The sequence below is a fragment of the Crinia signifera genome, chromosome 9 (genome assembly GCF_055691185.1).
Source record: "Crinia signifera chromosome 9, ASM5569118v1, whole genome shotgun sequence".
Lineage (NCBI taxonomy): Eukaryota > Metazoa > Chordata > Amphibia > Anura > Myobatrachidae > Crinia > Crinia signifera.
This window is the reverse complement of record NC_139225.1, coordinates 128,502,888-128,529,749: the sequence shown is the minus strand read 5'-3', so window position 1 is coordinate 128,529,749 and position 26,862 is coordinate 128,502,888. Positions and strand designations below refer to the sequence as shown.

At 46.1% G+C, this 26,862-nt stretch overlaps 1 protein-coding gene across 6 annotated transcripts in view; it reads right to left on the bottom strand.

The window, feature by feature from the left end:
• Positions 1-26,862, bottom strand: part of SIPA1L3 (signal induced proliferation associated 1 like 3) — a 113,041-nt gene that overhangs the window by 27,090 nt on the left and 59,089 nt on the right. For all 6 annotated transcript variants that reach the window (XM_083159745.1, XM_083159744.1, XM_083159746.1 and 3 more), the window contains 5 exons: positions 13,956-15,551; positions 11,811-11,941; positions 10,362-10,550; positions 6,758-6,932; positions 63-166 (listed from right to left, as the gene is read on the bottom strand). In XM_083159745.1, coding sequence (XP_083015871.1) covers positions 63-166; positions 6,758-6,932; positions 10,362-10,550; positions 11,811-11,941; positions 13,956-15,372 — 2,016 coding nt within the window. In that variant the 5' untranslated portion in view covers positions 15,373-15,551. The remainder of the gene's footprint in view (positions 1-62; positions 167-6,757; positions 6,933-10,361; positions 10,551-11,810; positions 11,942-13,955; positions 15,552-26,862) is intronic.

The following is a 26,862-nucleotide window of genomic DNA, read 5'->3' as shown; positions in this document are numbered from 1 at the left end:
CCACCCGCTGCACCACGCTGCCATACTACCAGTCTGACATCACCCTTATATGTGGGACTTACCTGCTGCCGGTTGTTTGGGGTGTATGGAAGCATGGTGGAAACGTGAAACATGATCTCATAATCCTGGTAGTTGGTGTACAGAGAATGTGATCCAGTGGAATCCGCTATTAAAAAGCAAGAGACCAGTCACTTCAGATGCAGAGGAGAGCCACAGTTTATGGTCACCATATAAATCAGAGAGACACAGAAATAATGAAGCTTAATAAACCACTGTAAGGTCACATAATAAAGACTGCTTAGCGATCACATTCACAATACATAAGAGAAAAGAGTTGCCTTTGTGCACTGCACAAAACTTAATCTATATTAAACCCTTAACCTATATTAAACCTGTAATGGAAACTTTATATACACATGATTAAAATCCAGCAAAAGAGAGGAAAACAAAAAAAGGTACTCGTTTCGTAGCACGGCTCCCCTGATTTTGATTGAAGTGCAGCTTATACAATCGCATCGCATGCAATATAGCGGCATGTGATGCATGCAATGCAATTCGATTTTTAATTGTACAAGCACCCTGATGGGAGCTTACAATGTTAAATGCACCCCCATTGTCAACGCCACCGACACTATCAACGGCAACCCGACGCGTGGCGAGCGCAGCGAGCCCGCGAGGGGCGGCGGTACGCGTCCTCCGACCTTTTCATACCCCCACTATCCACGTCGGCGTGGAGTTGATCTTAGATAGTGTGGCGAGCGCAGCGTGCCCGTGAGGGGCCACGGATTACTTTACATGTATTCTGCGTGCGCTCGCCCCGCTTTAAGCTTGGTGGCTCGCCACACTTCGGGTTGGCGTTGATAGTGGGGGTGGCGTTGACAATGGGGGTGCATTTAGCATTGTAAGCACCCATCAGGGTGCTTGTACAATTAAAAATCGCATCGCATGCCATTTGCTGGCATGCAATGCTATGCGATATTTAATTGTACAAGAACTCCTGTTAATTTAACGGGAATATGGTGTCACATCGCACACCACTAAGTACGGTATGCGATGGGCGCCGTGCTAGGAAACAAGTACCCAAAAAAGTGTTCAGAGAATTTTAATTATGTATATAAAATTGTGTATCACTCAATTGCCTATATGGTTGTCGCAAACAAAACAAGACTCCAGGTCCAGAAGAACATATGCTACTTTGATCTCCCAACAGTTCATGTTTCTCAGGCCACCTGTGGATCTATAGTAGGGATGAATGCAGCATGTTTGACAATGTGACAGTTCGGAATGACTACAGCTGTGCACCAGCTAGGTGATGTGGAAAACATGGACTGTTGGTAGATCTCGAGGATCAGGTTAGCCACCCTTGTACTACTCCAAACAGCCCCTTTCATTGTGCAGGTCCCGGGTGACACAACCACAACTGGCGTCTAATTCGCACAAGTAAAACAATGCTACTTTGCACTAAACAATTTGATGTGCGACATTTGTATATTTGTCTGCGAATGAGTTTGAATCTGTACAATCTAGCTGCTTTTTTTTTTTTCAACCCAACTTCTGATGTCCTTCATTTGCAACTATAGGTTATACCTCTCATAGCGAAGCAGACGCATGCATATTTTAATGTATGACGTATCAAGGCTGGGTTCATGAGGACACACCTGTATTTGCAGTTGACTTACTTATTTTGATAATCTTGATATTTACCCAGGAATTTTTATAGACCTTGACTTTAGCCAAACAAAACAAGAAAATCTTGTTACTAGGTTGCCAACCAGAGATATCTAGGCCTAAATATAGGCACAAATTTGAAAGCCTATCAATTTCAGAATTACACAAGGTACACTAGAAATTTGCTGCAAGACAGCTGAAGCCTGATGTTTGTTTCCATTAGATAAAACTGAAACCTGATAATTCTATAAATCCGACATAGGAGGGTACTCAATTAGGTCTGCTTTTTTGGCTAGCTGAAAATGGACTTCAGTAATTAATTGCGGCTGTTTTTAGTCAGGTTTTGCGAAACATGCCTACATAGCATACTGCCTCTAGCCTGCCTGATGTACGGACGCCGCTGTCTTGACAAAGACCCCTAAAGGGTCGAAACTTCAACTTTCTTTATCATAATCCACGAACTTTGACTACATTTCGATTGGTGAGTGCTCCTTGCTGCAAGATATTATTTCTGCTGAGAGAGAGAGAGAGAGAGAGAGAGAGAGAGAGAGAGAGAGAGAGAGAGAGAGAGAGAGAGAGAGAGAGAGAGAGAGAGAGAGAGAGAGAGAGAGAGAGAGAGAGAGAGAGAGAGATGGATGGTGCTGTAACAGGCGGCTCTCTTGGACTGTAAAGGCCAATACACACTAGAAGATTTTCATTTGAAAAGACTTTGCCAAAATCTCTGACAGATATACCTTTCACCAAAGTAGTGCGTACACACTGAGCTATTTTCCCCAAAGAGCAAGAGATTTTCAGGAGGCGAAAGACTTTGCTGAAAATCTTTCATATTAAAGGCTATTTACATAATGGGCGGGTTTGAATTCCAATGGTGGGAGCAAGGGCCATCTAATAATTCAGTGCCACTAGGAATTTTGGGGTCAGGGTCTGATTTTCAGTCTCTCCCCCCCCGGTACCTTTGTCGGCATCTGTGATGAGGGAGAGGGGAGTGCAGTGGGATGCCGGGGGGGGGTGCGATGGGACACGGGGAGTGCGGTGGAACACGGATGGGTTAGTGGTTCCGCTCCTGAGCTTTACGCTGGCGTCTGACATCAGGCAACGGAGTCTCTGCTGCTGCTGGCTGCAGCGGCTCGGCTCACCGGCACTGCAGGGGTGCTGAGGATAGAGCTGCCTGGACCCTACCCTCTGTCAGAGCGGCGGGGCCCGGGACAGTTGTCCCCATAGCACTCCTGTTCAATGCATATCATTAGTGGGCAGTGGTGCCAGTAATATATACATTGCTGGCCTGTGCCAGCAATGTATATATTAATGGCTAATAAATAAAACATCATTGGTGCCCACTGGCACTGGCTTATGAAACTCATTGGTGCCCAGCGGTGCCAGTAATATATACATTGCTGGCACATGCCAGCAATGTATATATTACTGGCTTAAGGATCTCATTGGTGCCATTAATATATACATTGCTGCCACATGCCAGCAATGTATATATTACTGGCTTAAAAATGAAAACATTGGTGGACAGTGGTGCTCCGTGTGGAGCAGGACAGAGGGAGGCGGAGGGAGCAGGGTGTAGGGGGGCGGGGCGTCAGCGTGTCAGTCAGTGACAGTGGCCGGGCGGCAGAGCTGGGACCCAGGAGAACGGCGGGGGAGCGAAGCTCTGCAGCATCCAGCCGCAGCAGCAGACTGAGCGGGGCAGCGTGGACCAATCCTGCAGGGTGAGTATTATGACATGCGAAGGGCGGGGCGGCAGCCCGCCGGGCTGAAAGTGGTTAATCTTTCAGCCCGGCCGGCGTACACACATGGCGATGATGGATGAAAAACCATCCATCATCGCCACATCTACTGGTAAAACCAGCAGATGAACCACTTAACTAGCGATGATGCGGGAGCGCGCATCATCGCTAGTCGGCAATCTCTGGGGCATACACACTGGGCGATTTTCAGCCGAAAATCGCTCAAAACGGCTGTTTTGATCGATTTTCAGCTGAAAATCGTCAAGTGTGTATGGGCCTTAAGAATAAGGGATACCAGACTCCCAGATGTGTTCAACGTTTCGATTTATTCAATCATCTTCAGGAACCTGAAGAAGATTGAATAAATTGAAACGTTGAACACATCTGGGAGTCTGGTATCCCTTAAGGCAGGCATGTCCAAACTATGGCCCTCTAGCTGTTGTGAAACTACACATCCCAGCATGCCAGCATAGTTTTAGCATTCACTAACCGCAAAAATGTGGCAAGGCATGATGGGACTTGTAGTTTCACAACAGCTGTAGGGCCATAGTTTGGACATGCCTGCCTTAAGGGGCATACACACGTAGAGATGTGTGTTAAGCAATTTTGCTAAGCTATTTAGGGTAGGCGATTTCCTGGTGCCCAGATCTCCCATGGAGAGCGCATAAACATGCAGAGATTTGTGCTAAGCAATTTTGCTTAAGCAAAAAAAAGGTCAGGTAGTGGTTCAGAATGAGAGATTGCGATCAGGATCTCTCATTCTGTACACATGGAGAGATTTGCAGTCACTTGCTAAGCATTTTGACTAGATTTTGACTGCATGCACTGACTTAGCAGGAGATATTTAATCTCTCTGGGCATACACACGGAGAGATCTGTGCTTACTTTCTAAGCAATCTAGTCAGATTGCTTAGAAAATAGCACAAAATTGCTCCGTGTGTATGCCCCTTCAGAGTCCAAGAGTGCCGCCTGTTACAGCACCATATTCTCATCCCCAAGGAAGGCACCTGGCAATCGACTGTTCCCATTTCTTAACATGGAGTGCAGAGCAACCCACCAGATAGATATATACACAGACACACACACACACACACACACACACACACACACACACACACACACACACTAGACTATATAGACTAAATTACTCCTTTGTGAGCGTGCGGTGTGAAAGGGCCATTTTCAATATCCTGGGTCCAGAAACAAGGCAATCCAACCCGGAGTAAAACAAGCAGTGTTTTACGCAGGTCAGAACCCGGTTGCTGAGCAGTCTGAACGGGAACCCTGGGTCAAGCAGCCCAAATCCTGTTACTGCTATGGAGGGGGCAGCCGCATCAGGGCTGCCGCCTCCTCCTTCCCCGCACTATGCGCTGCTGCTCCGCCCCATACCCCGCCTGACACCAGCCCCATGCAATATGCTGGGTGCTGACAGGGCATGATTTATCGCAAATGCCGGGTCTCTCCGTGCTGGAACTGGGTTTAAATCCGAGGGCGACCGGGCATTTGCGATGTGAAAAAGGCTTTAAAAAGGAAATAAAATGGAAAAACATTTGAGGTTTTGCACTATGCATATACTGGGGTGATAGCTGCCTGTTTGTTGGACCATTTCATCTAGATTAACTCTACTCACATTATAAGAGATGGTGCAATAAGTGGCACAATTGAGTGTATACTACAATGAGCACATATATGTAGACTAGGATATAACAACTATTGATACTCCACTGCTGCGTAACCTACATGACAGTATATATCAGCCTATAGCTATAACTACATACGGCTATTATAAAATCCCCCATTTCTCTGTGTGATGCGAGCAGAAATGGCAAGTAGCGACAACCATATAAATAATCATTTCCTACACAATATTCATTCGCTGGTGATTTCTAACTATTTCACTTGATGTTAATTTCATGAATTTTAAATGAATCCCCTATAGAGCGTATGCTTGCAAGCCGAGCCTCTTATCTATTGGTCTCAAATTGGGATACTGTGCAGGGTAAATACTGGCTGCTTTATTTTTACACTGCAATTTAGATTTCAGTTTGAACACACCCCACCGAAACACTCTGCACATGTTACATCTGCCCCAGCTGCAGCGCATCATGGTTTTGCCCATTTTGAGTACAAATTTGCCCAGCGATCAAGTCTGAATTAGGCCTGTTATTCCCCAGTCTTATTAATGCGACTGTAAAGCGTAACTGGGTACTTGTATACTATCACGGCTCCCATCGCATGCCATATGTAATGGCATGCCATGCGATTTTACCGGGTTTATAATGCATTTGTGGAAAAGTCGCATGCCATCGCATCGCATGCGATGCGCTGCGATGCCATTTTTCACAGAAACCATGGACATGTGTTCAAATCATGTAAAATGCACCCCAAAAGTCATTTTTCACACTGTATCACCCCCACTATCAACGCCAACCCGAAGCGTGCCGAGCGCAGCGAGCCCGCGAGGGGCGGCAGTACGCGTCCTACGACCTTTTCATACCCCCACTATCCACGTCGGTGTGGAGTTGAGAATAGAAAGTGTGGCGAGCGCACCGAGCCCGAAGCATGGCGAGCGCAGCGAGTGGACACGGATACCTTCACAGGTATCCGTGTCCCCTCGCGGGCTTCACAGGTATCCGCGTCCCCTTGCTGCACTCGCCAGGCTTCGGGCTCGGTGCGCTCGCCACACTTTCTATTCTCAACTCCACACCGACGTGAATAGTGGGGGTATGAAAAGGTCGTAGGACGCGTACCGCCGCCCCTCGCGGGCTCGCTGCGCTCGGCACGCTTCGGGTTGGCGTTGATAGTGGGGGTGATACAGTGTGAAAAATGACATTTGGGGTGCATTTTACATGATTTGAACACATGTCCATGATTTCTGTGAAAAATCGCATCGCATACGATCACATGCGATGCGATTTTTCCCTGTACGATGCCCATCTTTTCATCAAAGTTTTTAGGGCAAATTAGAATTGCCCCATTCAATCTCCATGACTTTTTCGCTGGGCGAAAAAATCTGGACAGTTGAAAACCATGTGGATCAGAGAATTTGCCGCCGATCCACGTGTTGTGTCAAATCATGCCAATTCAACATCCCCCCAAAAGTGAAAAAATTTGTGCGAAAACGTACAATAAAAACGGTCAAAAACATCAGGGATGGAGTACGGATCGGCGATTATTGAATGCCTCTGAAACTGTATTCCCCTAGCATGGTAATAGTTACTAATACACCCACTAGAAGACTGTTATAGAGGTCTTGGGAGGTTTCTGTTGAGGTAAGCGGAATACAGACCACCCATGTAACACTACACCCACTTCATATGGTAGTTGTGACCCGCCACCCCACCTTTGTTACTCACTTTTAGTGTCGAGCTGAGCGGCATACTTGCTGAAGCCTCGGAGACAGACCTTCTCCCCCAGTAAGCACAGGAACTCCTCGAATGCTGACCCTGCGCTCTCATTGTTGTACATCTCCTCCTCAGAACTCTGACCAGCCTTGCAGTACAAGATCCCCACTTTGTGTTTCCTGCAGAGCTGGAGTCAATAATGTCCATTACTACATACAAAGAGACCTGTGCACGGCCGCTTATTGATAGTCAAAACATCCCCTTGTACATATATGACAAATCCCCCCAAACAAAAATAGTAATAGGTCTTGCGTAGCGCCCCCACAAAAGTCATTCCTTACCACAAATGGAATACTTTGTGGACTCCCCCCCCCAACTGTGCAAGCAGTTTTTAAGTCAGATTAAAAACTGGTTGCACAATTGGGGACAGAGAGTGGTGGTCAATGGCATACAGTCCAGCTGGGGTAAGGTCAAAAGTGGAGTCCCGCAACGTCAATATTGGGACCCACCTTGTTTAATATATTCATTAATGATACAGGAAGTGACCTAGTGAGTAAGATTGCAATATTTGAGGATGACACAAAATTGAGTAAGGAAAGTAACTCAGGAGAGGATGTGGATACACTACAAGTGACTTAATTAAACTGGAAAGGTGGAAAATGCAGTTTAAAGTTGATAAATGTAAAGTAATTCATGGGAACAAAAATGAACAAGCTACTTATAGGCTAAAATGAGTTATTATAGGGAATTATGCAGTACAGAAGGACTTGGGGGTGATCATAGATGAAAAATTGGGTAATAGTGCGCACTGCTCAAGTGCAGCAGCAAAAGCAAACCGGACACTGGCATGCATTAAAAGGGGTATGGATTCAAGATATGCCAATGTGATAGTGCCTCTTTACAAGGCATTGGTGAGCGCACACTTGGAATATTGTGTTCAGTTCTGGGCACCGCACCTTAAAAAAGGACATACATGAATTGGAACCGGTACAGAGAAGGGCGACTAAGCAAGTAAAAGGTCTCAAATCACATAGAATACAAAGATAGGTTAACCAGGCTGAATTTGTTTTCACTGGAGAAACGGAGGTTGAGTTGTGATAGGATTAGTATGTTCAGATACAGGATTGGGAATCAGATGGGACTGGGACATGATTTGTTCACTAACAGGCCTATACTTAGGACACGTGGGCATGTACTGAGGCTCGAGGGAAAGGAATTCCGTACTGAATTAAGATTCTTTACCGTAGAGCAGTAAAATTTTGGAACTCATTGCCGGTGGGGGTGGTTACAGCAACTACTGTTAATGAATTTATATAAAAACTGGATGCATTTTTGGTCACTAAGGGAATTGAACGCAATGGACCAACGTATTTTTTTCAGCCTTAATTACTATGTTAGTCCAACTCATATTCCAACAGCTCCCCCGGCTAATTATAAATCATCCTACGTTACCTCACTAATGCGTAGATATACTAAAAAGTGGTGGCACTCCTTGTAACCAATCAGATTCTGTTTAACATTTTCTAGAATTCATTAGAGAAATAACCTCAACCTGATTTGGTTTCTATGGGCAACATTATCATTTTTTATTTTTAGAAATATTAGCAAAACTACCTGTGGCCGGAGCCCGACACACAGGATAAACTTAAGGTTACTTTTTAAAAGGATGAATCGGTACCAAGCATAATATACTGTGTACAGTCCTATTCTCCGCCCGTCCTGATATTGTTGTAGAGGCCTGGTCAATGGTCAGTGACCAGCAGGGAACCAGCTGACCCCAATCAGGGTGTGTCAATGCATACACAGCAGTAAGCGGCAGTCAGGTGCTTGTTGTAAGAGCCTGAGCAGTAATGTGGTTCCAGGTGTAACATAGTAGGAAACATGGTGGTGGTAGCAACTTACGCACCCACTGCGCAGAGGCTGGAGTCGGTAACCGGCATTTACAAGCGGTAAGAGGGAACCGGCTATGGGAAAGGTCCTGTGAGACCCTAAACCAGGGGTGGGGAACATATTTTTGCGCCAAGGGCCGTTCGTATGGGGGAAAAATCCTTCGGGGGCCATATGTAAACATTTCTCATACAAATTGTCCTTCTGCAGCCGTCCCATGCTCTGGCTGCTGCCGCTGAATAGGACTGAAAGTCTCTGGCTGCTATTGATTAAGAGGAATCTCACGAGAACTACCGACCTCTCACGAGAATTCCCCTGTACTTGACTCCCGGCAAAGCCGCCGGGCGGGTGGGAGGGCCACTCAGACCGGCTACGGTGGCCGCATGCGGCCCCTGGGCCTGAGGTTCCCCACCCCTGCCCTAAACTAATGTGCCACTGAACATTGTGCTATTGCGGACTACTAACGGAGTAGTAAAGTTGCACAACACTGTTTTCCCTGCCAAGATCACAGCATTTTGCCTATTAGCATAGGCAAAACCGCTGCTCAACATACCGTGTGTGTATAGCGATCCGTGTGTGTATAGCGATCCGTGTGTGTATAGCGATTCGTGCTTAAGCGTGCCACTCAGCACCGGCTCCCCCCATGGCCCCATGTAAATGCAAAGCAAGAAAAAAAGGATCCCTTCGTCATCACACCGGCCTGTCCTCAAACGGCATGCAAGGATCCTATTGTGCAAGGTTAGATTCACTCCAGGGTATCTAACCAATAAACGGTTTATTTTCAAATTAAAATTACCCATCTACAACTTAACATTTAAATGTTTTTTGTTTTTTTTAATAGGACTGCCGCAGTACTACGAGTGTCTCGAGGATGTAAAACACATACGCTGATAATGGTTTCACTCTGTCTACCGCAACAATTACCAAACATAATGATCATCACTGAGGCATACGCGCAGTCACCCAAATCCAATCCCCAGTGCTGCAGTAAATGTACAGTGTAACGGTGAATTGTTACGGTGGGATCTTTCCTGGCGCTATGCAGATCTAATTCGATTGCTGAAAACCATCCGCACTCCCATCACTCATGCTCCTCAGCTCACCAATCATATTGCAGCACCAGCCACACCCCCGCCAACATGACTCACACACCCTCCCATAGTACGAGAGGATATATTCCCTACATGCACTATGCTGTCCTTTCTAGCCCTTCAATAGCAGCCACTGATCATTATAACGCCCAGCCTCCATATCTCGCTACGTCACTTCTTCTAGGCAATAACCCCCGACTATTCTGCACACCGCTGCCACAAGCATAGTACAGTAGCTGTCATTCTTTCAGTACAGTCTATCTATGCACCATCTCATCCTATTTCACTCAGAATTCTTATCTATGTAACCTAATTAAAGTTAATATAATGCTATTATCTTAATTAGGCCACTCTGACAGATTACTCAACCTCCCCCGACATTTCATCTCTCCCATCCCCTACTGCTGCACAAATCAGCCTCCCACACTACAGATCACTCTGTCCCCTAATAATTTCCCAGCACTTCCATCAACCCAAATGATACAGAAGTTCCTGCCAAGCAGTCAGAACAGCAACCTACCCCCCCCCCCCCAGAACCGCTCCCCCCCCCCCCCCTTCACACTACTGCCATCATTTCTCTCAATCGTATGATTTCACTTCTATCCCATAAATAACACCCCCGCCGTCCCAGCACTTACCCCCTGTTCATCCAGCTTCAGGAGTTGTTCTGTGACTTTGGAGGAATTCATGGCCAGACGTAGACATTGAATATTAAGCTCTGGGATCACAGCCTCTAGGCTGTCTTTGAGAGGCAGGCCCCTGACTGTACCATGTTTTGCCGTTGATGGCACAGCGTCCTCGTGGATCATCCCTCGCAGCGTTACCAGCTGTTTTGGGAAGGACAGAAGAGGTCAGATCATTTAGGAGTCATCATGAAATTACTAACAAGCTTCCCATAGCTGTCACTCTAATGTGTCTCCATCAGCAGCTGTAGCTGCTGTATGTACTGCAGCCCATAAACAATGAGACTATATAGGGGTCATACCAACTGTACATGACTAACTCACAAGTGCAAATCATCAGGGAAGCAGCCGCAAGGGTGCGAGTTCAGGTCCTGTTGCCACCAATAAAACGTTGCAGCAACAGCAGAACGCACCGGTACTAGAATTCCCCAACGAGAAAAGACCTATGGTTCTCCTACTCACAGTGAAGATTACAACATGTGCGGAGAAAGCAGTTACTGCTGCATATTACATGCTTGCCCATAATACTGTAGAAACTGCTCTGGTTATGAACATACATGTGTTTAGAACAGCCATGAACATGTCTACACTGAAACACCTATGTGGACAAATCACTTAAGTTTCTATTTCTTCAGTGAAATGCGGTCTGAAGATAACAGATTGCAGGGGGGTCCATTAGAGACCAGACTGCACTGCTCTGTCCCAGAGGGCAGCGTTCATCCAATCTAACACCTATGTGTACGGCCAAATTGGCAATCGATCTGACGGCTTGGATGTGTGGTTCTTGTGCATATGACTTAAATCAGTTGCTATAAAGATCATGCAATGCTAGTCACTGGTGAAATAGAAACTTAAGTGATAGGTGTCTAGGTGTAGACATGTTCATGGCTGTTTGTGTATAACCTGTTGATTAATGTGCAATGAGAACCAAAGGCTATTATCACGGTTGTCTGGCTTGAGAGAATAGTCTACATCAGTGGTTTCCAAATGCTGACCTCAATGACCCACAACAGTTCACGTTTTCCAGGTCAACCGGCAGGTGCACAGGTGTACCAATTACGGCAGTTGCACAGGTGTACCAATTACGGCAGGTGCACAGGTGTACCAATTACGGCAGGTGCACAGGTGTACCAATTACGGCAGGTGCACAGGTGTACCAATTACGGCAGGTGCACAGGTGTACTAATTATTCACTGATTATTACAATTTGGTTAGGAGACCTGGAATACATGCATTCTTGGGGGGCCCTTGAGGACTGAGTTTAGGAAACGCTGGTCTACACGGAGACCTTAACTGGTACTTCCCACTCAACCAAGAACTGTGGTCCCATGAGAATCTCAGTCTTACTTCCTGAATGCCATCTTCCTTAAGCATACCAAACCACTGAGCTCACGTCTGTCTCACCTCACTCGTCCTGAAGATGAGCCTGTACTGGTACTGAGGTCCATGCTCCTTATGATCCTCCAGTTTGTCCCTTTTCAGACTCACAGCAACAGGCCCTAATTTCTCGTCCACTCCAAAATAGTTGTAGTGCTCTGGAAAGCAAATTTGGATTCTGTTTAATGGAAGTCCTTCTGCCTAACACACTGAGGCCCTGACATTGAGGCTAGAGTGGGCAAGTCTGTTTAATATTGTTAAAGAGCCACATACACATCACTTGTTCCGGATTCTTTTGAATGTTTAGGTCGATTGATACTAAATTAGCAATGACGTGTAATGAAGGTCTAGTAACAGCAACATAGATGTGTCCTCATACACCTGGGGCCCATTTCAGACCTGCTCGCTGGGCTTCAAGTGTCCGGAGCCCATCGAGCAGGTAGCCGATGCCCCGCAGAGTGCACTACCCTCCAGCCCTGAGCACAGCTGCGAACGCACCCGCAGTAACGCAAATGGGGAAAGTCATCCACAGCTAATTATTTTTCGGTACTGGTGTAGTTTCACGGCGGCACTTTCCTGCGGATCGCATGCAAATTGCATGCAATATTTGCATACGATTCGATCTATGATGTGATTTAGCACACCCCCACTATCCATGTCAGCCCAAAGCGTGGCAAGCGCAGCGCGCCCTGCCGACCTGTTCATACCCCCACTATCCACGCCGGCATGGAGTTTATTTGGAGATTTTATAAGGTGTGGCGAGCGCACGCGCAAAACGAGCCTGAAGGGTGGTGAGCAGACGCGGAATACACGTCTAGTAATTTGTGTCCCCTCGCCACGCTTCGGGCTCGGTTTTAAGCGTCCGCGCACTGCGCTCGCCACATTTTATAATATCAACTCCACGCTGACGTGGATAGTGGGGGTATGAACAGGTCGCGAGGACGCGTCCGCTTGCCACTCTTCAGGGGTGATGTGGATAGTGGGGGTATGCTAATTAGTTTCGTGGCAGCACTTCCCTGAAGATCGCATCGTATGCATACGATGCGACCAACAGGGAAGTTCCGTCGGGGAACTTCACAAGTACCGATTTTTCTGCTGCTCGCAGCGCTGAGTGAGCCAGGACTCTAGGGAGAAGGAGGCCACTGATCAGGTAAGCAGCCTTCACTCTCAATGGCCGGGGAATGTCAATCAGCCTTCGGGTGGATTGTTTGCGCATTGCATACCGTGCGCATGCATTGTCGATAAATCGCTCAGGCTGCAGATTCCACTGCACAGGAATTAGTTAAAATATGTACAAAGATGGGGCACTTGATGACAAGAATATGGTATAGAAAAAGCTTAATCTGCATCGTAGCGCTTCGTAAACAGAGTCAGACTCATTCGCACATAGATGTACAAATGTTGCACGTTATAGTAACGAAACGCATCATCTGACTGCGGCAATGGGGTTGGAGGACACATCTATAGAATAACACAACTGTATAAATAATTTGAATGTTACTGCATCACACAACTAGACCCATCTGGTGTAGGGGCCAGGTGGTAGTTTGCAGCATTTTCCTAATTTGATGCATATTCTGATAATTACCACCTGTAACAAGTATTATTCTCTCTAGAGAGAGACAGACACTGTAGTCAGACACATTAAAATAGGAACAATCCCTCATGCCTTAGCTGCTAATAGGAAGCATGTTTGAAAAATGACACTAATTAGGCCACAGGCATAAATTATACATCTTCATTTGTACCAACCAAATGAGTCCAAAGTAGCTTAACCAAGGATCTGTAGTTAAATATAATACACTTTATATAATATACTGTAGTAACAATATTGTCCCAAATAATCCACAGAAAGACCCTCAATGTGGATAATTATTGGTACCAGAACGGACATAAAAAGGAGTCATTTATACATCATGTTAATCTCATAACTGGATCGCTTCAATGGGATCCCTTTTCCCCTAGATAGGACTGAGCATTTCACAGCCAATAGAAAGTTTCAATCTGCATAAGACTGACCCTTTGAACCACCACAGTGGCATTTAATGACATCTCTGTATACAGGATAACTGAGGACCAAGATCAGAAATGTGTCCTTCTAATTACACCAGAGACACAGCCATAGCTAAAGGTGAATCATTAAAAAAGGAAATAAATATAACACAATATTACCTTTACCGTGAAAGTACTCTTGATAATACCGGGCTCCCAAATCCACATGCTCAATGCTATAGTGTTTTAACCTTCCCTGGGTCTTCTGCATTTCCTTGGAAATTTCCAAGACTGATATGCTGGCGTTTGTACAGTACATAGAAAGAGATGGCTCCAAGAAACCGCCTTCATTCCCACTTGAAGAACCAGCAGACGCTTTAGAGAAACTGACATTACGTTCAGACATCCCACCGGTCTCATTACGGAAATGTGGACAACTCAGAAGAAGATCATTACTGTTGTTGTCACCCAAGTCATGCTCCAGGTTCTCCTTAAAGTTCAGGTCTTCTGTGCTAGCAAAACTAGGGTCCATGCTGCCGAGACCATAGGCTTTAGACACCGCTAAAGAAACAGCCGATGCCGCAGAGGCGCCTGTTGTAGTGTTCCGTCTTTGAGCAACATAGTTTCGGTTGGCTGCAACTTCATTGAGATCGAATAGCATGCTCTGCACATCGAAATGGGCAAAAGATTTGGGGCAGAGCCAGGGTCTAAGACTTTCATCCTGCTCCACGAAGGATTTCCCTGGCTCATTCTCACTCTTGTTGCTTCTCAATTTGCGAAAGATGGAGGAGTCATTGGACTCTCCCTTAGTCTGTTTTCGCTGCTTATCCTTTAGAGTACCATCATCTCTATGAAACTGTCCATTACGGAGATCTGTTCTGGAGCCTCCTGCCAAGTGGAGATTAGAAGAGACGCTGGAGTCCTCGTGAAGAAGACCACTTCCTCTGCCAGGAGACTCACTTCCTTTATCATGCTTTTCATTTTTAAAGTCTTTCAGCATGTCATATAAGCTCTGTTCTGAAATACCTTGCACGTTAATAGACGAAGTGCTACCATATTCTCTAAACAGCGGCATTCCATTGCTCAGTTTTGACCCTCTAGGTTCCAGAGCTACATCTACATCACACTCGCTGAGCGTGGTCTCACTGTTGCTTCTATTTCTAAGTGTTACAAACATCCTGCCAGGTGATCGCGGCCAACCGTCTTGGAACTCTACATCTTTCGACCTCATCCTTGACAACCTGTGAAAACCCCTAAATCCTGGGGAACCACCATTGCTTTGAAAATGTTGCCCATTTACAAAGCTCCTTTGCAAGTGGAAATCTTGTGACCCTTTCATTTCCCTGGATGGGCTGGAAGTCATTGTTTCTTTCGGAGTCTCCTTTTTTGGAGGCCAGTCAGCAATCCTGGCGCGGACCCCCATTTTTGGCATTGCTGGGGTGATTGCACTGAACCTCGATCCATCGGCAAGTTGCATGCTGTTTTGCCCCCAAAGTCCCTGTGGATAATATTCCACTCCCCGGACAACATCATTTGCTCTCATGGACGTTCCACCAGAGTCCACACCATCATTTTGATAGGATCTGTAGCTTGTCATGCTCCAATACAGACATAAATATCCACATAGAGCAAAAAGGTATCACAGTTCTTTGTTGAACCACAGCGCAGAACCATTATTGGGTCCTTGTTGGCATAATTTTACAGAGTAGAACTTGCACATTGGGCCAAAACAAGGCTCTAATGTATGTCAGGGAAGAAGCCAGACCTCAGATACATCTGCAAGACACAAAACACTAATTAGGATCAACAAAATAACACCAAACAACTACGGAAAATAAGGGGCGATATTAAAAGTGTACACTTTATGTTAACATACAGAAAACAATTATTAAATATAGAAACCAAGAGAAAGAAACACAGCAGTTAAAACATGGACCATGTCAGGATAAGGGGAGATGTGGGACATGGGGTAGTAGCTTCAAGGCTCATAGTTTCATTGATTTTAGAGTGCACATAAGTAATGGGAATCCCCCTCATAAAGGCACAATCATGGAAGAAATGTAGTGCAGAGATAGAAGGCCCGATTCAAATGTTACTGCCCCATCCCGGTTCCCGTGTGCAAATGTTTCTGCTGACGGGCGCGCAAACATCATTTCAGTTAGCCACGCCTGGGGGTTTGAGCTGTAATGACGAGAGATCACATGAGCACACTGGGCTTTTCTCATTGCGCGCTTTAGTTTGGTAAGGTTTAGCCACTTTGTGCGCCAAAATCAGACCTTAATGGGTGCAAACAGGGTGATAAAAAAAATATATGAATAGGGAGAAAGGGGTGTGGTATGATGCCCCCATTTTGGAATCCCAAATGTCTGAGCAACGCTTCGGGCTCAGTAGCTCTCTCTATGGGGGTCATGGACCCCCACAAGGAAGAATAGCCCGTGTCAATCAGTGGGGATCCCGACTGTCAGGCATTTAACAGTTGGGATAATGATCATCAGAAGCCTAACTGTCTGAGAGTCATCCGGCACCCGGCAGAAAGGGGGACAGTGTTGCAGTCTCTGGTCTGCTCTCTCTTCTGCCATGTAATAATGTCTCTTCCATACTCGCAAGAAGGTCACGCCAATGTTCAGCTGCTGTTGCCGTATCATTCCTGCGCCCCATCAGGTCTACATATTCTACATTCTTAGCCCGCAGGGACAGTTATCTCTTCAGAATTTCCACTAAAGAATAGGAAACAACTGCGGAATATGTGCGCTCTATATAAGAAACTGTTAATAAATAATAATAAATAACGCAACTTCCAAGGAGGTGGATACGCCAATTCCTAAAAGTACGTTTAAACGAGCAAATAAGATCATTTGGCTACATGCAGATTACAGTAAATGTAATGTAAGGTGTGATCACGACACATAAAAAAAAAGGTTTTTGGACGATGCAAAAAAAAAAAAAAAGGGGGGACTATCCAAATCCCTATGGGGCATCAGGCCTGTTCTCCATACATTTCCTCATTGTATGATCACAGAGCCTTTTACATGTTCTTTTTTTAATTATGAAAGTTTGTGATGAATTAATGAATATTTTCTATCATTTGTCCCCAGCCAAATATCTTTCTTTGCTACTGCTGCTGTAAGTTCGGGACGCAGAGTTGGCCCCGAGACATAAAGCAACAGTTTGCATGCCCCCACCCAAAATTCCTCCAGCAAGGATCAAATCCCTCATGTAAAGCAATGGATTTCCTCCAGCAGACGCTAAATGCAGCTCATTTGTATTGAAAACACTATATTGGTGCATCAGCTTTATAAAATCTGGTATATCCTCCCAAAATGTAGCGGTTTCCTTGCACTGCTACCTGCGCGGGCTACGTTCTCATAAAGGCCGTTTAATAAGATTTATGTTGCAGCTGGTGTAAAGCCTCCAGGGAGAAAATGGCCTGGTGCGTAATGCTTTTCTAGGAACACTAATGTGTGTAATCATAACACAGGCTTATTTCATGCAGGCAAAAGCCAGAGAGTAATCTCTCCCAATGAGGACAGAACCCCTCCCCACCCCTCTACCATGGCTCCCTAGTTTTCATTTTGAAAAAAATGCTGGTTCCTACTTTCTGTTCCCGACCCCTTGGCTTTGGATAAACTTGCACAGACCTGTGATAATAAAGGGATGGTCATCAGACAGAGGAACATACAACAGTATATATATATATATATATATATATATATATATATATATATATATATATATATATATATATATATATATATATATATATATATATATATATATATTATTGCAGTGTCATTAATGTTCCCTCATTTCCCACAATCCACAGAGGCAGAACATCCGTAACCCTTATTGATGAGAAAGAAGCTTACTAACGCTGTAGGACTACTGGCTTGAAGTTAACTTAAGTGGCACTGGTAGCATGCATATTTGTACAGAATACACAAAGTGGTAGCTTACAATGCATGCAGGCGTCTGGTCTGGTGTAATAGGACTGACAAAAAAAACAAAGGCTACCAGACCTTATGGACTTCCAGAATTAAATTGTAGACAGGAGGATTCTGTGTTCTTGGTAAGTGACCTCAGGTATCAGTCACCCCCCCCCCCCCCCCCCCCCCCTTTTCCTCGATACACCAGCTGCATACCCCCCCCCCCCCCACTAAGCAACATAGTATTTTGTTGACACCTTACGCACAGGATTATACACCGTACTCTAGAACAGCGGTTCTCAAACTGTGGCATGTTGCTGACCATCAGGCTGATGACTTTTCTAATCTCAGTCAGTGATTCAAGGAGTCTGAAAAATCAGTTGAATTGTCTGTTACTTCAGGCTCCTCCCATCATTTTGTGCCTCCACAATGCTGCCATGTATGTGGCGTCTGCTGACTACACGTGTGATGTGATGGCCTTCTGCAGTAACTTGCTGGGGTCCTGTCTTTATTTTTTATTGTCTGACTGGGTCCCAGAGCAAAATGGTTTGAGGACCCCTGGTCTAGAAAATTAAAAAAAAAACAGTGCTACTGCATGTGTCTGGTGGAAGCGGACCTGATCCCTTTACTAATACCTGTACCTTAAATCCTTTATATACTCCTTGAGAAGGCTCCTCTACCAACTGCTAAGGGGCTAATATATATCGAGCCACCTGATAGTGGAAAGCTTAAATTACTGGGCAAACCTGGAACAGAGGGGGTAAAGTATGATATGACCCATCGGGAGAAGGAGGGGATGGAGGGTACAAGCCAGACTCTTTGTAAGGTGGAGAAGTGTAATTACATTTTCCACTTCTGACATCATCTGGTAATATATTTAAATACGTCTGAAAGATTTCATCCCCTTAAATCACACATGCATTTGAAATGGCCAATTTCCAGGCGTTTATATCACCCTGTCCCGCCATGTCACAGCACAAATGACCAAAAGACATCTGTCTATCTGCCACAGTACTGACATTGTGCGCTTTTATCCTGCATTTCTGGGAATGTTCAGCACTAATTCTGTATTAGTAGGCAAGATATAAATATTTAACATGCACTACAGAACTATACAGCTGTGCTGTACTTACTGGTTGTCCTGTGGTCATACAGAGGGAGACATCCAGCAGGACTGAGGTGCTCTGAGAAGCATAGCGTACTGTATTGCGTCTTATGCACATTGCAGGCGCAAGGAAAACGGTCTGCAGTATTCCAGAGGCGAACAAAGTGCAAGATTAAGCGCAACAGAACTGGGCCAGAGGTAAAGCAGCAGCGGTGGAGCCATTTATACCCAGATTCAGACGGTCACATACAGATGTATAAATGTTGCACGTGGACCAGTGTAAGGTGGCACTGCTGTCTTCAAAGGGCCCACAACAATGGAAATATTAGCCAAAATAAAACAGAAAAGGACAACAAAAAAACTAGCAATTGGTTTCAGGCACTGGATTTAAAAGGGAGCAGATTAAAAGGGGGGGGGGCACAATAATGCTAAACACAAAACAGGTTTCGCTTTGCTCCTGTAAGTTTAGCCTTAAGTCACAGTTGTACCTGATCGAGATGACAGATGAAGCGCTTAGATCACTTACCCATTACATCATGTAGAAAATGTAGAAACTTGCATAGAAGCTGCAGGTTAGTCATCCAGATAGCAGTGTCTTATGACAGTACTATTGTAAAAGGGTGCGCTCACCACCATCAACTCTATAGGATTCGGCCCACTTGGACTCTATGGGAGTTATTCCGTTAGCACCACAGTGATACAGCTGGGGGTGCACAGATGGTGCAATGGTCAGCGTTACTGCCTCCCAGCGCTGCAATTGCTTTGGAAAGGAATGCTAAATGCAGAAATTTTGACCGCAGTGTGCAAGTAGTCTTGGGACACGCCAGGAATTTCCTTTGAGACAATGATTTAATTGTGGCTACAAAAACAACAACACATATACCACACAAACAAGATTTTGATCCCATAGTAATCAGTGAATAAACAGTGTCTAAAATGTTTTACTGTATAATGATTTCATTCATCCCGCATCCTGATAGAGAGTAACATTGTGCCAAAGGCACACTGCCCCACTCTTATAAGGCCTTGCATGAAAAGGAATTACGGTATAAAAGTTTACAAACATTTGCTGTGCCCGCTACACAGAACCGTTTTCAGAAGCTCATCTGAATCTGCACCAAAGTGACATATTTTCAGATCAGAACATCTCCAAAAAACACTGTCACACAAGCACTTTCAACTCCACATTTAAAGCCCGTATATGAGCATTCTACACCAGAACCATAGTGGACAAGTACCCAGAACGGTCAGTAAAACATTTTCCATGGAAATATATATTCAGTGGTTTCCAAGCTGGGTGCTACCACACACGTGCAGGGGTGCAACTGGATGTTGGATGAGGAACAATTGTGTGCTCAGTGCTGTAGGCGGCCATTCATAGAATGTGGACAAACAGAAGAACCAACCACAAAACAAAAGGATGACAAATTAGCACACATTACATAATATAAGAAACAATTTCCCAAAGGTATATTTGCATACTCTCCTAGATCCTGTGAAAGACACCCCGCTTCCCTTTGGAATGTAAGCTCTCACGAGCAGGGCCCTCTTCCCCCTCATGTGCTTTTCCATCTCAGAGTTCAACCATCTTCGATGTCACCAAATCCTGCGGTTTTCTGCGGATACTTCTCCCAGTGCCATCTGCTGATGCAGCTATGGTTATATACCCTGTGCTTGCCCTCTATTGTATTCAACTGTAAGTCACTGTTTCATGTTTTGCTTATTCATTTATGTACTCTGGAATCAGGATCCCTTGTGGTGCCATATAACTTAACGGATAATAATTGTGCCCGCTTCCTAGCGAAGTTTGCAGAAAGGGGAAATTAATACAGTATAACTGTGGGCCACGCAGATGCCAATTGTATCATTTTACCCATGGCCATATGCAAATACTTGGCAATCACACCAATTTCCATGAAAAGGACACGGCCTAATGAACCATTAGCATGGCTCCACCCTGGCACTGCCCACTTGCGTCTCCTGAATTTATAACAAAAAACTGATGCTTTAGAGCGCCGTGATTCAAGAGTGTTTGGGAACCACTGGTAGACATTAGGAATGATTGCCTATAAAGCCTAGATGTTCGTTTGCAAAGCGGCTTTGTGACCTATGACATAGCAGCAGCTTCTGCTTACAGCACATGCAGAAGAATAGGGGACAGAATGGACCCCTGAAGACCAATCGTGGCTGACCGCTGCGTGCAGATAAACTCACTGAAACGGGAATTTCACATTGACTTTTCTGCACTCTGTGTAGCCTTTATCATTATCCTATGCATTACACTCAGGGCAATGACAGAAAAACAGTTCTGTGTTTTGTCACCATGACAATGATTGAAAAAGGAAAAATAACTAATTTGTGCTACCTTGTAGACACTTACAGCACCACAATGAAGATGTAGCATGAAAAGAGAATCAGATGAGGAACGGGGTTATAAGGGGCAGCGACGCCATCAAGGGGGTGCTATGGGGACCTGGGCCCGGCTGCCCTGATAGAGGGGTCGGGCCTGGCCCGTGCCGCTCTATCCCTGCAGCAACCCACTGCCTCTTCACTTCACAGCCCCTGGCCCCTACCCTCTGGTCAGCGGCCGCCATACTCCCTCACCGCGTGGGCCCGCAGTTCGTCTGTAGCCCGCCACACAGAAGCCCCCTGGAAGAGTGGCAGGGGGGTGGCCTGTCTATATGGGCCATCCCGGGCCCCACAGTTTCTAATGGCAGCCCTGATAAGGGTCATGGTTGGTGCCTTTAGATCAGACATGTATAAACTATGGCCCTCCGGCTGTTGTGAAACTACTAAAGTCCCAGCATGCCTTGCCACAGTTTTGGTATTAGGGAATTCTAAAAACTATGGCAAGGCATGCTTGGATTTGTAGTTTTACAACATCTGGGAGGACCACAGTTTGGACATGCCTGCTATAAAGGGATTTTTGTAAGAACTTACCGTTCGAATCCCTTTCTCTGATATGGTCCTGGTGACACAGCTCAACACTGGGATGTAGGAGGGTCCGAAGGAGCCAGGCACCTATCCTAAAGCTTTAGAGGGTAGGCTCCTCCCCTACTGCATCCCTGGACTCTTCAGTTCAACTTTCAAAGCCACTGGAATACATTAACTCAGTACAAACGCCTGCACATATTATATGCACATTTTATAACAGAAACTGTTAACTTTTAACCATTTTAACATGAACATCATGAAATTCTGGCATACTTACTGAGCGTAAGGGAGGGATCGCTGTGTCACCAGGACCATATCAGAGAAAGGGATTCGAACGGTAAGTTCTTACAAAAATCCCTTTTTCTCTTTCAATGGTCCTGGTGACACAGCTCAACACTGGGACGTTCCAGAGCCGGTCCTTTGGGAGGGTACGCTCAGGTCTGCAGCTCTCAGCACTGCTCGCCCGAATGATGCGTCCTCCGACGCGAACTCATGGAATCTATAGAATTTGGCAAATGTGTGAACAGATGACCAAGTGGCAGCTCTGCAAACCTGCTCCGCTGTGGCCCCATGTCGGACCGCCCAAGAGGTAGCAACTGACCTGGTGGTATGCGCATTAATTCTGGCCGGTACAGGCCTACCCACTTTGGTGTATGCAAAAGCTATCACAGATCGCAACCACCTAGCAATGGTCTGCTTAGATGCAGGCCAACCAATTTTATGTACGTCATACAATACCAATAAAGTGTCAGTCTTTCTAACACTCTTCACTCTGTCCACATATATGCGTAAGGCACGCACAACATCCAAAGTCTTCAACTTGTCCCTTTTCTTGGAACCCTCTGGGGGTTGAAACACAGGTAGAACTATCTCCTGATTTAAATGGAAGGCAGAGACTACCTTCGGTAAAAATTGCGGCACTGTTCTCAGAACAGCCCTGTCATCGTGAAAGATTAAGAAGGGAGATTTGCATGACAAGGCTCCCAACTCAGACACCCTCTTAGCAGATGCTACTGCTAACAAAAACACTAACTTCCACGTGAGAAACTTAAAGTCAGCCGACCTCAAAGGCTCAAAAGGTGCCTTCTGAAGGCAATCCAAAACCAGTGACAGGTCCCAAGGTGCTACTGGTTGCTTGTAAGGGGGTTTCAGTTTGGATACCCCTTGTAAAAAAGTTTGAATCTCCGGTAAAATGGCAATTCTTTTTTGAAAATAGATGGACAAGGCCGAAATCTGCACCTTCAACGACTGAAGACTTAGGCCCGAAGAAAATCCATCTTGTAAAAAATCCAACATTTTTGATAATTTGAAGTGAGATGTGTGAGCTCTTTGCCTCTCACACCATCTAATATAAGTCTTCCAGACTCTATAATAATTTGCAGAAGAAACAGCCTTTCTGGCTTTTATCATAGTCTGCACTACTGCGTCAGAAAATCCTTTCTTTTTCAAAATGGCGGTTTCAATAACCAAGCCGTCAAAATCAATCGATCGGAATCCAGATGATTGAATGGGCCTTGTCTTAACAGGTCTGGTCTCAGAGGTAGACGCCATGAATCCACTGATAACCTCTGAAGCCTCGAATACCAAGACCTCCTTGGCCAATCTGGGGCCACAAGGATCACCGGGACCTTCTGGTCCTGTACCCTCTTTAACAGTCTTGCTAACATCGGAATAGGAGGGAATGCATAAAGAAGATCTCCCTGCCAATGGGTAGTCATGGCATCCACTGCCTCTGCTAGCGGATCTCTCGTTCTGGCATAGAACCTGGGCACCTGATGGTTGAACCTGGATGCCATTAGGTCCAAATCCGGAGTTCCCCACATTGCAGTGATCTGGTGAAACACCTGAGGGTGTAGGCTCCATTCTCCTTCCTTGAGCTCCTCCCTGCTCAGGAAGTCTGCTTCTATATTCTCCACTCCTGGAATGAATATAGCCGATACTGCAGGAACATTCTGTTCCGCCCATAGAAAGATTCTGGACACCTCCCACATGGCCAATCTGCTGCGTGTACCTCCCTGGTGATTCAGATACGCCACAGCTGTGGCATTGTCGGTCTGAATCCTCAAGGTGGAGTTCCTTAACCTGTCTCCCGCCAAGGAAATCACTTTCCAGACAGCTCTCGGCTCCAAGATGTTTATTGGCAACGCTGATTCCTCTGCCGTCCACAGGCCCTGCAGCCTGAGATCCAGGGCTACTGCCCCCCAGCCCCTGAGACTGGCATCGGTAGTTACTATCAACCAGTCCCAGGTCTGTAATGACCGACCCCACTGAAGGGAATCTACCTCTGTCCACCATTTCAAGGAGTCCCGAGTGTCTGCGGACAGCACTATCAACTCCGTCTTCATGGTCAAAGTGTTTCCTGACCAGGCTGACAAAATGTTCCATTGGAATACTCGAGAGTGGAACCTGGCAAATTGAAGCGTTTCGAATGACGCCACCATTTTCCCCAGGAGTTTGAGGCACCTCCATACTGACAAGCTCGGAGCACTGAGGATCTCCTGAACTAGATTGACCAGGTCCCTGGCCTTTATCTCCGGGAGGAATACCCGATGGAGATGGGTATCCAGTATGACTCCCAAGAACTGGATCCTCTGTGATGGTACCAACTGAGATTTTTGTAAGTTTAAAATCCAGCCGTGAGCCTGCAAAAAACTGATGGCCTCTTTTAAATGACTTTGAAGCAGTGTTGCTGATTCTGCTTTGAACAGGAGATCGTCCAAATAGGGTATTACTGTGATTCCCCTGAGCCTCAGCACTGCCGCCATCACAGACATTATTTTTGTAAATACCCTTGGCGCGGTTGCTAGGCCAAATGGTAACGCCCGGAACTGTAAATGCAGGTCTCCTATGGCAAATCTCAACAGCATCTGATGTTCCGGGTGAATGGGAACGTGCAGATATGCGTCCTGGACATCCATGGACGCCAGAAATTCTCCCTGGTCCAGACTCAGGAGTACAGTTCTCAAAGACTCCATTCTGAAATGGTCTACCCAAAGGTGAACATTTAAGGACTTCAAATTTAGTATTGGTCTGAAAGACCCGTCTGGTTTGGGCACCAGGAACAGCGTGGAGTAAAATCCTTTCTTCCACTCTGCCCTGGGAACCGGGACTACCACCCCTTTTTCCAAAAGGGAATGAGCCGCTCTCATAAGAGCTGTGCGCAGGAGCGCCTGCTTTGGTATGGGTGTGGGGATGAACCTCTTTGGAGGCCGCCCTCTGAAAGGGATTTTGTAACCCTGGGTAATAATCTCTAAGACCCAGGTATCCTGGTCTAGAGAAGCCCAAGCGTCTCTGAAGTGTGTAAGACGCCCCCCCACCTTTATCCCTGCCGGGCTGATCCCCTGGCAGTCATGCGGAGGGTTTTTCCTCTCCTTTAGAGGCAGGCTTCTTATTGAAAGAGCCAAACTTGGACCTTTGGGATTTGCCCCTGGAGTTCTGGAACTTTCCCCTGAACGATTGTCCCCGAAAGGACGCACCACCTCTAGGGGAGGGCCGAAAGGACGGCCTAAAAGCAGCAAATCTGGATGACTGCTTTGTTGAGGAGGCCGGCAGAAACGTACTCTTGCCGCCTGTGGCTTGTTTTATAATCTCCTCAAGCTCAGAACCAAAAAGTAACTTTCCCTTGAAAGCTAACATTTCTAAGGCCTTTTTGGACTCATTGTCCGCTTCCCAGGCCTTAAGCCAGAGTACCCTCCTGGCATTTATGGAGACTGTGGATACTCTGGTAGCCATTTTAAGAGCTTCCTCCTCTGCTTCCACCGCATATTCTGCAGCGGCCTTAATCTTTTCTGCTACCAGCAAAGCACCGTGGTCAGCCTGCAGCATGGTGCATAGCTCACCAGCCCACTCTATAATGGCCTTAGAGACCCAGGCTGAAGCAATAAGGGGACGCAGGGTAAACCCCACCCCTTCAAAAATAGCCTTGAGGTTTCCCTCTAGCTTTTTATCCACAGCATCTTTAAAAGCTGCACCACCCTGTACAGGTAATACCGTAGCTTTTGATAAGCGTGCCACAGAAGCATCCACAACAGGCACCTTTTCCCAGAGTTCAGAATGAGACTCCGGCATGGGGTACAGACTAAGGAATCTTTTAGGCATCTGTAGCCTCTTATCTGGGGTTTTCCAAGCCCCTTCCAATAGTTCCTGTAACCCCTCATCTGAGGGAAAAGTAACAGCCTCCTTTCGCTGTCGCTTAAAAACACCCTTAACAGGGGTCTTATCCTCAACAGACAGTTTTAACGCCTGTTTTACAGCCACAATAAGATCCTCTATACCAGCAGCAGAGGTCTCTTCAAAATCATCACCCTGGTCCCAGGGTGTGTCAGTATACTCTCCTTCCTCTTCCTCTAACACATTAGGCATAGCATAAGACCTTTTAGGGGTCCCTGTAACCTCATCCATTTTGTCCAGTATTTCACTGAATCTGTTGATCCCCTTAGCAGTATCCTGCATCACCTGAATAAGTGCAGGATCTGCCTGGGTAAGAGGTAAGGAGCCAGACGACTGCTGAGATGATGGCATAGGTCTCTGTGATTCTACCAGCACATCACTCTGCCTGTCCAGAAGCTGCACCAAAGCGTTTACCGACCTGCCTAGGGCACTGGCCCACGCAGGTTCACTCTGCTCTCCCCTATGGTGTTCACTGCCCATGGGTCTCACATCAGCGCAAGTAATACATAAGCCCCCCTTGGCCATCTGCTCAGGGACAAACTTTTGTGTGCAAACATTGCACGCGCTCAGTGCACTAAGGACTCCCTCCCCCAAAACCACAGCCTGATGCTCAGACATGATGCAAGTGAAGCGTATATATATATATCTCAATATACACAGTGCAAACAATTGTACAAGCGTTTATACAAAGTCAATGCACCCAATCACTTAGCTGTCTGTAGGTTTCAACTGCGGGGAAGCGATGCCCAGGAAATCCAAGTCACTCTGCCAGGATCAATAAGCCAGCTCAGCTCCGCTGCAAGCGTTCTGAAAGGCGCCAAAGTCAGAGTGAAGGAAGAGACCAAAGTCCCTGCTGCTGCGGGGTCCGTGACCTTTTGGCGCCAACCACCCCCAGCTAGCCGCTCCTTAGGTAGGATTTCCTTGTTCCAGTATCTCCCCCTCAAATGGGGACCAC